Source organism: Meriones unguiculatus, chromosome 11 (assembly GCF_030254825.1).
Source record: "Meriones unguiculatus strain TT.TT164.6M chromosome 11, Bangor_MerUng_6.1, whole genome shotgun sequence".
NCBI classification, from domain to species: domain Eukaryota; kingdom Metazoa; phylum Chordata; class Mammalia; order Rodentia; family Muridae; genus Meriones; species Meriones unguiculatus.
In genome coordinates, this window is record NC_083359.1 from 39,022,464 (window position 1) to 39,035,610 (window position 13,147).

At 48.6% G+C, this 13,147-nt stretch overlaps 1 protein-coding gene across 1 annotated transcript in view; it reads left to right on the top strand.

Moving 5' to 3' along the window:
• Rab40c (RAB40C, member RAS oncogene family) overlaps nt 1-13,095 on the top strand; it is a 38,075-nt gene extending 24,980 nt beyond the window's left edge. The window contains exons 3-7 of the mRNA XM_021637201.2: nt 1,033-1,093; nt 1,860-1,920; nt 9,984-10,061; nt 10,317-10,539; nt 11,263-13,095. Of these exons, the coding sequence (XP_021492876.2) occupies nt 1,033-1,093; nt 1,860-1,920; nt 9,984-10,061; nt 10,317-10,539; nt 11,263-11,543 (704 nt within the window). The 3' untranslated portion in view covers nt 11,544-13,095. The remainder of the gene's footprint in view (nt 1-1,032; nt 1,094-1,859; nt 1,921-9,983; nt 10,062-10,316; nt 10,540-11,262) is intronic.
• The last annotated feature ends 52 nt before the right edge of the window (nt 13,096-13,147 follow it).

Below are 13,147 nucleotides of genomic sequence, written 5' to 3' on the forward strand. Positions count from 1 at the left end.
ATATATGGAAAGTAAGAAACTCATGTCTTTAAGGTGTTTCCTGGGCATGAGAGAAGAGAGTCACTGTTCAGGGCCAGCCTAAGCTACATAGAAAGGCCATTGCCCTCCTCCCCACACACCAGAAAGGCCTTAGCACCACAGGTAGAACTGATAAGGCTCCAATGATTCATATAAACTATTTATCGAGTGCTGCCTGATACCACCAACGTCTGTTGTGCTGACTTTTTTTAATATATATATAAATGTGAAAACATAAACAAACCTTCAAGATAAAGAGAGCATAAGGTCTCCGGAGAGCTTTGTAGTGGAACAACACTTTAAAAATTGCCTTAGTCCTGTGTGGTAGTACTCATCTGTGATCCTCACGTACTTCTGCAGATTTCATGAGTTTAAAGCCAGCCTAGGCTTTAAAAACCTAAGTAAGTAGCCAGGCAGTGGTGGATACCTTTAATCCCAGCACTCAGGAGGTAGAGGCAGACAGATCTCTGTGAGTTCTAGGCCATCCTGGTCTACAGAGTGAGTTCCAGGACAGCCAAGGCTATGCAGAGAAACTTTGTCTCAAAACAAATAAACATAAAAAAACCTAAGTAAGTAAGAACCTTTCTCTTGATGCCGCATCAGTACCCGAGAACTGTGATGAATCCAAGAATTAGGAAGCACCGTATTCTTTGCGAGTTCGACTGTAGAATCTATAAGAAGGACACGTCACAGTGGGAGTCAACCATTTCCCTCTGGGCATTCTGGGCCCAGAGCCTTTAGAGAAACTGGTGTGGCCTGAGTGTATGTGATGCCTCATCTGACCTGGGCTCTTCTGCCTTGCCCATGACTGGTGTACAATGTGGGCTAGGCTGGTGCCCTGCGGGAGCCATGACTGAGAGCAGTGAGCACCGTCTTCCTGCTCCTGTTTCCTCAGCGGTCATTGCGAGATTTGAGGAAGTACTTTTTTCTGCTTTGCAACATAGACTTGGGCAGGAGGACCTCACAGTGAAGCCAGTTACTGATAGATACTCTCACCCTTCTGCTTCCTCACAGGAATCGACTATAAGACTACCACCATCCTGCTGGACGGACGGCGTGTCAAACTGGAGCTCTGGTGAGTTGGTAGTCTAATGGGGGTGTGGAAGCCAAGTGAAGAAGTACCTTATTTGCAGTAACCATTTAAATAGACCCTGTTCAAACTGGACTTTTCTCCATACAAAACAAAAAGTTCAGGATGTTTTGTTTTAAAGCCTCTTCCATTTTTACTCATAAAAACCTATTTCCATCAGGCTAGAAAGATGCTCAGAAGTTAATAAGAGCTCTTGCTTTGTGAGGACCTGGGTTCAGTTCCCAGTATCCATCTGTCAGCTCACAGGCATCTCCAGTTCCAGGTCCAATGGATCTAATGCCCTCTTCAGGTCTCCCATGGGCATCAGGCATGTGTTGCTCATACACATAAACTAAAAATTAAGAAGGAACCAGCTGTACACATGCCTTTAATACCAGTTCTGAGGAGGCAGAGGCAGGCAAAGATGTCTCTGAGGGGCTGGAGAGATGGCTCAGTGGTTAACAGCCGTGGCTGCTCTTCCAGAGGATCCCAGTTCAATTCCCAGCACTCACATGTCAGCTCACAACTGTCTGTAACTCCTGTTCCAGGGGATACAACACCCTCACACATACAGTTAAAATACCAATGTACATTAAAAATATATATATGCCTGTGAGTTCAACGCCAGCCTGGTCTATGTAGCAAATTTCAGTCAGAACTACACAGTGAGACTCTGTCTCAAAGGAAAAAAGAAGAGGGAAAAAAGAGGATGGGACTGAGCCTCTCAAACTGGGACTTCGTGGGTGTGCTGTTGATCCTCTCTGTGTTTCAGGGATACGTCGGGCCAGGGCAGGTTCTGCACCATCTTCAGGTCCTACTCCAGGGGCGCACAGGTAAGACACAACAATCATTGTGTTGTTCTGGTAGATGCCTCTCCCGATTCTTTCTGAACCTGTATCACTGTCCTGCCAGTTCCCTAAGTATTTGCTCTCTTTGGTGTGTTTTATTTTCCTACAGTGCTGGGGATTGAGCTCTGGACCCGATAGTTGTGGGTTCCACCTCAGCCCTTTTTCCCCCAAATATTTTGACATCTGGACATCAGGTCCCCCAAAGCCCATCTGTATAGGAAAGATATCCAGAGCTTTGGAGCCTCCATTTCCAGACTGCCTGTGTGGGAGGCAACTGAGTCTCTGTTGTACCTGACTCTAGTGTCCCTGTTTGAGCCCTTGCTGTTCTCATGGTGCCTCAGGATGTGTCCTGAACTTAGCCACTACAGTGACCTCTCTAAGCTATTAAAGTGCAGCTTACCCATCTGTTTCACTAGAAACCAAAGGTGTCTCCCCATATCTCTGTCATACCCAGAGTTGTGCACCTCCTAAGGAGTGTGACTGGATATGAAAGTGACTCGGGCTGTATCACAAGTTAGGACTCTGCAGATTGGGAATGTTAAAGAGAAGCTGTAGCCGATTCTCTGAACAGGCAATAGGCCATGGAGACCTTGTCTTGCCTGTAGAAGAGCACCATGCATTCATGTACCACACATGGTGGGGTTAGCTGTTCCCTGTTCCCTGGGATCCCCTACATGCTTTCAGATTTTTTTTTTTTCCCACCACGCTGAAAACAGAAGATGGGGAAATCGTTGAGACCTGTGTGAACTGAACTGCTTTAGACTCTGCTGCTTCCGTGTGGAGGGTGTGAATGGAAGTTCAGTTCTGTTGTGTTGCAGAGACGCCCCCAGGCTCAGGCCCTACCTCTAGACAGCCAGGAACAGCCTTGGGAACACAGAGGCAAGACCCTGAGGGCAGAAGCAGAGTCTGAAGTCTTGGTACTTTCAGACATGAGAGAGCAAGGCGCATAGGCTAAGGATGAATTCTGTAGGTTCCTCTTCACTATTCTTTTAAAAATGGATTTACATGAATGGGTATTTTGCTTGCATGTATGACTGTGTACCACATGTATTCCTGGTAGCCATAGAGGGTAGAAGAAGGCTTCAGATCTCCTGGGACTGGAGTTAGAGGTGGTTTTGAGCTGCTATGTGGGTTCTGGGAATCAAATCTGGGTCCTTTGGAACCAGTCAGCACTCTTAGGTACTAAGACATCTCTCCAACTCCTCTCCTTGATTTTTGAGACAGGATTTCACACTCTAGCCTCAGGTGCGTAGCAAACTCCGAAGGACCTTCCTTTTTCAACCTCTAACTGCTGGAATTATATACATGAGCCACTATTCTCTGCCCCATTTTCTTTTAAAAGGGGAATGAGGAATATCTTTTACATCTACATTTTTTTTTCTTTTTTCTTTTGCATTGAGAGAGAAAGAACATGCATAGTACATAACAGGGCAAGAGTGTGGAGCTCAGTGGCCAACTTGTGGGAATTGACCTCCTTTAGGCATCAAACTCAGATCATCAGGCTTGGCAGCGAGTACTTTACATGCTAAGCCATCTTGTAAGTCCCACATTTGTAGTCATAACTAATTACCTACCTTTTGCTTAGCAGCGTTTTCAGGTTTTTAAAGCAGTAAATACATATAATTTTGAAATTTAAAATAAAAGAGGGCTAGAGAGATGCCTTAGTGGTTAAAAGCACTTGTTGCTTTTGCAGGGGACCTGGGTTTGATTCTTAGCACCCACGTGATGACTTGTAACCATCCTTAACTCAAGTTCCAAGGGATCCATAGTTCTCTCTGACTTTGATGGGCACCAGGCATGTACTTGTTGCACAACCATAAACACAGAAAAACATTCATACACATAAAATAAATCTAAAAAAAAAATACCAAAAACTGAATTTACAAAAAGAAAATGTTACTTTGGGTGACAACACTAAAAGGTTATTGGGGGGAAAAGAGAACGGCAGCTCAGAGACAGCCTGATGGGGTTTGGTGCTATGAGAAAGCCATGAGGCGTGGAGTGGATGTAGCAAGAAACTAATCCAACCAGCCACATCTGCTCGCTACATGGGAACTAAAAAACACACGTCATGACTGTCTTTGTCAGTCCAATATTTTCTAGAAAGAAAATGTCATCGATTTTGAAGCCTTCCCAAACTGGTTCTGTTTCTGCTCTGCCTGTTTCTTCCAGAAGTTCTTAGTGGCTGTCTACTGGATGAAAGGAGCCACACATCTTAGCTTGTATCTGTGGCTTTGCCCTTGGTACAAGCCCCTGGTTTCATTCCTGAACCATCCGTTGTGCATTCTGTGTAGAGACAATAGCAATGAGATGTTGGTTTCCTACAGTGCTTCTCTGTGCCACCTGGAACAGGACAAGCCATCTTTTTTTATTGTTGTTATTTTTGTTTTTCTTGTTTTTTGAGACAGGGTTTCTCTGTGAAGTCTTGGCTGTCCTGGACTTTGTAGACCAGGCCTGCCTCTGTCTCCCAGAGTGTTGGTATTATGGGTATGCGCTACTGGCTTGGGACAGGCCATCTTGACAGGACATGTTTTCCTGCTCTGCTGCACTTCGTCAACCCAAAGAGGCTTCTGGGTCCCTCAGGGTCTAGGTCTTGCACATAGCACAAAGGCCACTTCCCTCTCCCTTGCTTTTGTTACTTGTCACATTTAGCACTTTTCAATGGCTCTTGCTAAATCCCTTAAAACCTCACCAATGGCCAAACTCAAATGTTTTTATGGTTTGAGTCCTGAAGTGGCATCTTAATCCCTGTAGTCCTGTGCTGCCTCCTAGGAGAGTGAGCAGGTCCCCCTGGCTTGGTATTTGGAGGTGGTAAGAGGCCTGACAATATCCGCTGGTAGGGCCACACCATTGCCAGCAGGAGGCGCTGTCCAGCTGGGCTTGGATTACTTCCATAAGATCAGGAAGTATGTGGTCCAGTACTCTGTCCTTTAAGGACAGAAGTGGATTTGTTTACCTGGAAATGATTGTATAGGAAGTAGTAGAGGATACATGCTAATAGGTCATTGCTGAGAACACCAGCATGCAACTTGGCATCTGGCAGGCATGGGGGTGGGGGGGGTAGGTGGGTGGGGGTGGGGGAGTAGGTGGGAGGGGGTGGGTTTGCACATAGGGGAGAACAGTTTAGCATAACCAGGGTGTGGTGTGAGGTAGGCACGGGAGGATTTCATTCTGGCTCTTTGTACTTTGAGAATTGGAACCACACACATACATTATATGCACTAAATATTTATTTACATTTATTATTTATTTGAGGGGAGAATGACTAAGTGGAGGGCAGAGGACGAGTTTTGGGAGTTGGTCCTCTTCTACCATGTGGATCACAGAGGTCAAGTTCAGGTCGTTAGTCTTGGCAACAGGAGCCGTCTCCCAGCTCTGTGTATTTATTTTTGAGACAGGGTTTTATGAAGTTCAGGTTGATTTTTAACTATGCAGCTGAGACTAGCCTTGAGCTGATCTTCCTGCCTCTACCTTTAAGGTGAGAGGATAACAGGTGTATGTAACCATGACAGGCTTATCCACTGCCTTGCTGTCTGTCCGACCTACCTTCCTTCCTTTCTTCTTCCTTCCCTCCTTCCCTCCCTCCTTCCTTTCTTCCTTCCCTCCCTCCTTCCTTTCCTCCTTCCTTTCTCCTTCCCTCCCTCCCTCCCTCCCTCCCTCCCTCCCTCCTTCCTTCCTTCTTTCTTTCTTTCTTCCTTCCTTCTTTGTTTCCTTCCCTTCCCCTTCCCCTTCCCCTTCCCCTTCCCCTTCCCCTTCCCCTTCCCCTTCCCCTTCCCCTTTCCTTTTGACAGGGTCTTACTATGTAACACCAGCTGGCCTTGGTCCCAAAGCAGTTCCATCTCAGCCTCCCAAGTACTGATTTATAAACATATGCCACCAGACCCAGTTTAATTTGTAAGGGTTTTTTGTTTGGTGTTTTGAGACAGCATAAGAAAGTCTTACTGTGTAGCCCAGGCTGGCCTGGAACTTGATATGTAGGTAAGACTGGCCTCACCCTCACAGAGATGTGCTTGCTTCTGCCTCTTGAGTGCTGAGATTAAATGCTCAGTTTTTATTTCTTAAAGGTGCTTTAAAGCCCCAGGGAGACGGTTCAGTCTGGAAAGTGTCTGCCACACAGGCATGAAGACTGAGGATGAGCGCCCATATTAAAAGCCTGTATTCCCAGTGCTGGGGAGGCAGACACAGAAAGATCCCAGAAACTTATGCTAGCCAGTCTAGCCAAACTGGCAAGCTCCAGGTTCAGTAAGACACCTTGTCATCAAAACAAACAAACAAAACCAAACAGAACAAAATCAGGCAGAGATGATTGAGGAAGACATCTGACATTAACACTCACCCACAAGGCACTCTACATCTCAATTGTATAACGGTTACATGGATATATATATATGTCAAAAACTCATCGGTATCCTTGTCTCAATTCATATGTTTTCTGATATATAAATTAAGAGGTAGGAGCTGGGCATGGTGGTGTACACCTGTAATCCCAGCATTCGGGGAGGCAGAGGCAGGTGTATCTCTGTGAGTTTGAGTCCAGTCTGGTCTGCAAAGGGAGTCCAAGACAGCGAAGGCTACACAGCCTTGAACCACCCCCCCGCTCCCAAATCAAGGGGCAGGGACATGGCTCAGTTGGTAGTGCTTGCCATGTAGGCATAAAACCTGAGTTTGGTTCCAGCACCCATTTAAAAAGATGGGCGCTGTGAAGTGAGCTCAGTGCACTTGTGCAGAGGCAGCACAGGTGTTTGTCACAAGAAGTCTGGTTAATAGACCTGTGGAGAGTGCCGCCTGCCATTCAGGAGGGGCTCGCTGAGCTCTTGGGTTGTAAGGCGCTTCTCTTTGAAGATCTTGTCTGTGTTGATACAGCCTCACATTACAGGAAAATCTATAAGACATTGAAAGAATCTACATTAGACTCCAGGGTCTCAGTTCTTCTGAGTCATTCCTGGATGAAGCAGGTCACCAGATAGGGGGCCCTGTGTCCCTATCTTAGCAGATAAGTGGTCTAAAAAGTCAGCATTATCTGACTTTGTCGTTAAAGGCAGAATATGGAGCTGGGTGCAGTGTCACATGTCTGTAATCCCAGCACTCAGCGAGGCAGAGGCAGGCGGATCTCTGTGAGTTCAAGGTTAGTCTGGTCTACAAACAGTCCAGGACAGCCAGGGCTACACAGAGAAACCCTGTCTCGAAAAACAAAAGAGTAGAATGCATAGGAGAGTCTTTTCGTCTTTTGAGATGCAATTGATAGCTTTGGGGATAGTAAGAAAAAAATCTTTATTTTGGTTCTCAGCTATCTTGCCTGCAGTTCATCCCAGATGGTTTTTTCTAGGAAATACACAGCCGCTTTGATCTCTCTACTCCAGCCCGCACTCATAGACTCTCCGAGGAAGGGCCTGACTGTGAGAGCAAAGCTGGGAGAGCTTTTGCTGGGAGGGGTAGCCAGGGCAAGGGGCAGCCTCCGTAGGAGCTCCTCTGCCAGGTGGCCTTCTGCTTACTTGTTTTTAATCACAACACAAATGCTGGTTATGGCAGAAAGTGAGGCATAAGCAAGAAATTAAGCCAGCCAGCGTCATACCATCTGCGGCATGTTTTCGTAAACTTCCATTTGTGCTTTCATTCTTTCAAGTGTCAGTATACATAACTATGGGACTCTGTATTTCCCACTTCACAACTTACTGTGTGCGTTTGTTTACTGGGACCATCAACTATACTTACTTAGAACACTTGTTGCTTTGTTTTGTTGCTTTGCCATGCTCTGGATGGAATCCTGAGCTTTGCATGTTGTCTGCTGTAGCACTTAGCTAGTCCTCCAACCCCTTATCATTGGACATTTTCTCTCCTCCTCCCCTTCTCCCCACTACTTTGTTATGCCAGGATTAGAATCCAGGACTTCATGTATCCTAGGCTACAACTCTGCCACTCAACTACAATCTGTCTGTTCCTCCTCACCCCCACGAAAAAAAGAAAGCCTTCACTGCTAAAGCATGCTGAGAGGAGCCTCTCCAGGGTGGTCTTTGGCATACCTTTGAGTAATGCTCAGGAGCCAGATTACCACATGCTGTGATGTGATAGGTGGCACTGTCACCTCCAAAGCTCGGCCTCCCTCCCTGTGCCCAAGCAACAGGGTAGACAGGTGCTTGTTTATTGATTTTGGGAGGGAGTGGGGACTTTGTTATTATTGTTGTTTTTTTTTCCTCTTAGTTATGTCATTACTGTTCTGTTTTTATGGTTACTTCCTACAAAAGAATTAATTGGGAGCTTGTGCATGGTTTCAGAGGCTTAGTCCATCATGGCGGGGAGCATGTTGCTAGAGAAGTCACTAGGAGCTTTACACCCTGACCTGCAGACAGCAGGCAAAGGGAGACAGACATTGGGCCTGGCATGGGGCTTTTGAAACCTCAAAACCCATCCCCAGCTACTCACCTCCTAATCCTTCCTAATCAGTCCATCAACTAGGTACTAAGCATGCAAATATATGAGCCTATGGGGGCCATTTTCATTTAAATCATTACAGTTTGGGTGTTTGGTTTTTCTAGACAGTTTCTCTGTGTAGCCTTGGCTGCCTTAGAACTCACTCTGTAGACAGGCTAGCCTCACAGCTATCCACCTGCCTCTGCCTCCTGAGTGCTGGGGATTACAGGTGTGCATCGCTGTACACAGTGTTCTGTCTGCATGTACACCTACACTCCAAAAGAGGACACCAGATCTCAAAGATGGTTGTGAGCCACCATGTGGTTGCTGGGATTTGAACTCAGGACCTTTGGAAGAACAACCAGTGCTCTTAACCTCTGAGCCATCTCTCTAGCCCCTCATTACAGTTTTTCAATCAGGGTCTTGCTGTGTAGCTCTGGCTGGCTTAGACCTAGCTATCTAGACCACTAGAGGGGCCTCAAGTTTGCAGCAGTCCTGCCTTGGTGTCCTGAGATTATAAATGTGGACATCCATCTCTGCTGTTTAGTTATTGTAAATACTAACATTTTTTTTTTACCCACTAACTTGGCTCCTTGAGGTAAGGCAAAGTCCAGTTCAGCTCCTCTCAGTGGTACCTGGCCTCATGGTTGGTATGGGGCTCCTCCAGGATAGAAAAGTTCCTACCTGTTTGAGCCAGGTCCTGCTGCCTACCTGTGGGTAAGAGTACCTTTGTCTTTGTAGGACCTGGCACTAGCCTGAATTTTTCAGAAATGGAAATTCTGCTTCCCTCCTTCTATTCCCATCTTCATCCTTCTCTTTCCCCCTTCTCTGTCCTCCCTGTCTGTGAACCTGTGGAAAGAGGAGTAATTTGATGAGTGGACTCTGATTGCTAAACCTCAAAGTCAACTCAGAATGAGAGGCACATTTGCAGTGTGCTCAACATCGCCCCTGCTGGAAAGTCCTTGACAGCAGCCCCACCGGGATGTTTGAGGCAGATGGAGACAGCCCAAAGCTGAGCTCCCAGTAATTGGTCTCTAAGGGATGTTGCAGGAAAGGCCCCGTAGCAAATCATGCTTAGCCCGACTGGAGCAACTCTCACTGACTCCTGCTCCTTGAGTGACTGACATGCTGCTGTACAGGTTTGGAGTTGGAAAACTCAGAGCTGCCTTCATTCAGCCCCAGGTGCCCCCAGGGCAGAGTTCGCTGATGTACTGACTTCCAGAATGTTTGGCCCTCTAGTGAGTTCTGTGGCTCTTCACACCCCTCCCCCTACCAAAGCTTAGACCTGTGTCTGTGCACTTAGCCTGTGTGATGATTTCATAGCAATGCTTGTGACTGGCCTGGATTTAAAAAAATAAAGTTTAAGTCAGTTCTGCCGCAGCCATGTTCTCAGGGGATGAATGGGATGGCATATATGTGCGGGGCCATTTCAGCTCATAGAAGGTCCCCTCCTGCTGCTCTCCTGTTGGGTGGCAGATGCATTTCCTTCCTGCAGGTCACGGCCACCCTAGTGATCTATATAGTCTTCTGGGCCATGTTCCTAGCTCTGCCTACGCATTGTGACTACTCCCAGCCAGCAAGTTTCTCCTGGGGACGGGCCCAAACATGCCTGTGGGTAACCTCCTTCCATCTGCTCACAGGGAATCCTCCTGGTGTATGACATCACCAACCGTTGGTCTTTTGATGGCATTGACCGGTGGATCAAGGAGATCGATGAGGTAAGTGTAGGTCTGCACCTCTCTGGGACCAAGCCGTGACAGGGCCATGCCTGGGAGTGCTGCTCGCTGTAGTCCTTCCTTACTCTGGAGTGTTGTTCAGCAATACACACCTAAACTCCCCTATTCACCTGGTTCTATCCAGACCTCCCTGGACTTGCTCCACTGCAGAATGCAGACCCTGGGAGCCCTGCCTGTGGCCAGGGGGTGGGGGTAGCATGTGATCGTGCCTCTGCTGAGTTGTGAACTCCTCCTAAGCACGCACCTGGTGTTCCCCGTATCCTGGTTGGGAACCGGCTGCACCTGGCCTTCAAGCGGCAAGTCCCGACAGAGCAGGCCCGAGCCTACGCAGAGAAGAACTGCATGACCTTCTTTGAAGTCAGCCCCCTGTGCAACTTCAACGTCATTGAGTCCTTCACTGAGCTGTCCCGTATCGTCCTCATGCGGCATGGCATGGAGAAGATCTGGAGGCCCAATCGAGGTGGGACTGAGGCCTAGTTCAGAGAGGATGCTTGCTAGTGGAGTTGTAGAGGCTGATGGTGGAGCTGCAGGCATTGATAGTGGGGTTAGTGTGTTGGTGTTCTCTTAGGAGCTGCAGTCACCCGTGCTGCTTGCCCAGAGCTGGCGCAAGTGATCTCTCTCCTTGACATGCTTTGAGAGCAGAGCTCTGCGCTGCACCTTCACAGCTATGTGGTCATGGGAGCAGTGTGTGGGCTCAGCAATGTCTATATCAGTGTCCGTGCCAAGCACTTGGTCAGAAGTCCCCAGTGATGGCCTTCCTTTGGGGTACTTTCTAACAGGACAGTGACTAGGCAGAGATGGCCACAGTGTCACCCTAAGGTGAAGCCACAGAGGAGAACAGGATAACTAATTCCCTCTCTTGGGCCAAAAGACCGAGTTAACCTCCAACCAGAGCTACAGTAAGGCCTGTGTTCCAAAGTTAGTCTGCCTCTTCATCCATCCTCAGTCTCATAGAGCAGCTGGGCAGACTGGCCTCTCCCAGCAGCACTCTATAGTGTGCTCTGCTCTAAGAAGGCAGGAGATGGGAGCCATTCAGTAGACAGATAGTGGCTGTCCAGGAGCCTTGAGCTGGTGAAGCCACCAGGAATTTTAAGACCCAGCCAGGCTTTATAGGTAGTGTAAGGAGCATGTAGCTCCCCTAACAAAACCTCATCACTTATCCTCCCCTCCCCTCCCCTCCCAGTTTTCAGCCTGCAGGACCTCTGCTGCCGTGCCATTGTCTCCTGTACCCCTGTGCACCTCATTGACAAGCTTCCACTACCTGTCACCATCAAGAGCCACCTCAAGTCCTTTTCCATGGCCAACGGCATGAACGCTGTCATGATGCACGGCCGCTCCTACTCCCTGGCAAGTGGGGCCGGGGGCAGTGGCAGCAAGGGCAACAGCCTTAAGAGGTCCAAGTCCATCCGTCCCCCCCAGAGTCCACCTCAGAACTGCTCTCGGAGCAACTGCAAGATCTCCTAGCGGGACCTGTGGGTTCCGCCTGTTCAGACTTACGCTGGAGCTCTCCTGGCCAGGCGCTAGGCCCTGCTGCGTGCAGGAAGACTTGCCTACACAACCCTGCCTGGGTCTCTCCAGGCTTTCCTCCACATGTGAGCTAGTGGAGGGGAGGGGCGTGTGGGAGAGAACATGCTCCACAGACCAGGCAGCAGGGCTGCTGGTGCTACGGGGACCAGGTCTGAACCAGTCCTGGACTCCAGGCTGGAAGGGAACCTGGCTCCCCTTTATTTATATGGAGAACATTTTACCTGTTTTGTACATTTTTAAAGGGCTGTCAGGGAAGCCTGGATGCCCCTCAGAGCCACATCAGCCGTTGGGGAAGCTCAGGATGTCAGGGAAGGAGGGATGAAGCAGTGATGGAGGGTTTCAGTGTGGAAGCCAAATGATCTTTGGATTTATAAATACCCTGGCTTGGGTGTTGAGGTTGCTCAGAGGCCAGTGGGAAACAGATGGGGCACGGGTGCACTCCAGAGGCCTCTCAGCAGGCTTGGCTGCAGCTTGTGCTGGACATAGGCCAGGTTTCACTCCTGAGACCTCCTAGGAGAGGAGCAAGTTGGAGCACCTGGGAACCCCACTTGTATCCCTCCCCACTGTGCCCTGGCACTTTTGGTGATGTTTACTATTCACTCAGCATCTCTAGGTTGAGGCTACAGAGCTTTCTGCAGACTTAAGTGCTTGATGGCCTCCAGTGTCTGTGCTTTGGGCACAGGGCCTAGGACCTCAGTGTCTAGCAACTTGTTCTCATCAACCTTAGCTGTGTTTCATAGCTGCTCCTTGCCTATTGTGGCCCTTCTGCCTATAAGTTCATGTCACTGGAATCTCTGACCTGTTTCTTAGTGACACTTTCTGGAACAGCAGCCTCAACCATAGGGTTGGACACCCAGCCCCTCCTTAGGGACCCACTGGCTAGAGCAACTTCTGAAGCCATGGACTATTTCTCCACAATGCTCCTCCTACCCCAGTCTGCTCTGGTCAGCCTTTTCCCCTGTGGGGATGTTGTCCCCAGTGGATGTCCTGTGTGACTGCACCCCCGTCCTTGCCTGGTGACACAGCCCTCAGGCACGCTGGTGCTTAACTCTACCTCCTGCCCTCAGGGCCCTGGCCATAGCAGGAGCCATGACCCCTTACTGGGGACCTTCTTAGTGCACATTTCCTAAGACCATCTTGCCATGGGTGTTACTAGGGCACTGGTAGACACTGCGCCAGCCTGCTGTTCTGGGAGATTGGGTTAATGCCTGTCGGGACAGGGTTATGGTTGTGGGAACTGCCTGATAAGCAGCAGCACCTGGGACTCTGGCCCAGGGGCTGGATACAATCAAGCATCACCTTTCCCCACCAGTCCTGTTGCTGTTGATAAGAGACCTTTTCTCTGGAATCGCCAATAGAATGGTATAGACTTTGAGGACCTGGATTGGCCTGCGTGCACACCATCAACACTACCCTTGCTGCTGTGGACTCCACCATTCCTGGTTCTTTGTTCTTACTTGTTTGTACAGTAAATGTACTTCAGCAGTGAGCTCATGTCTTTCTTTGGCTGTGGTTTGTTGGGGGTGGAAAAGGGGTATCTG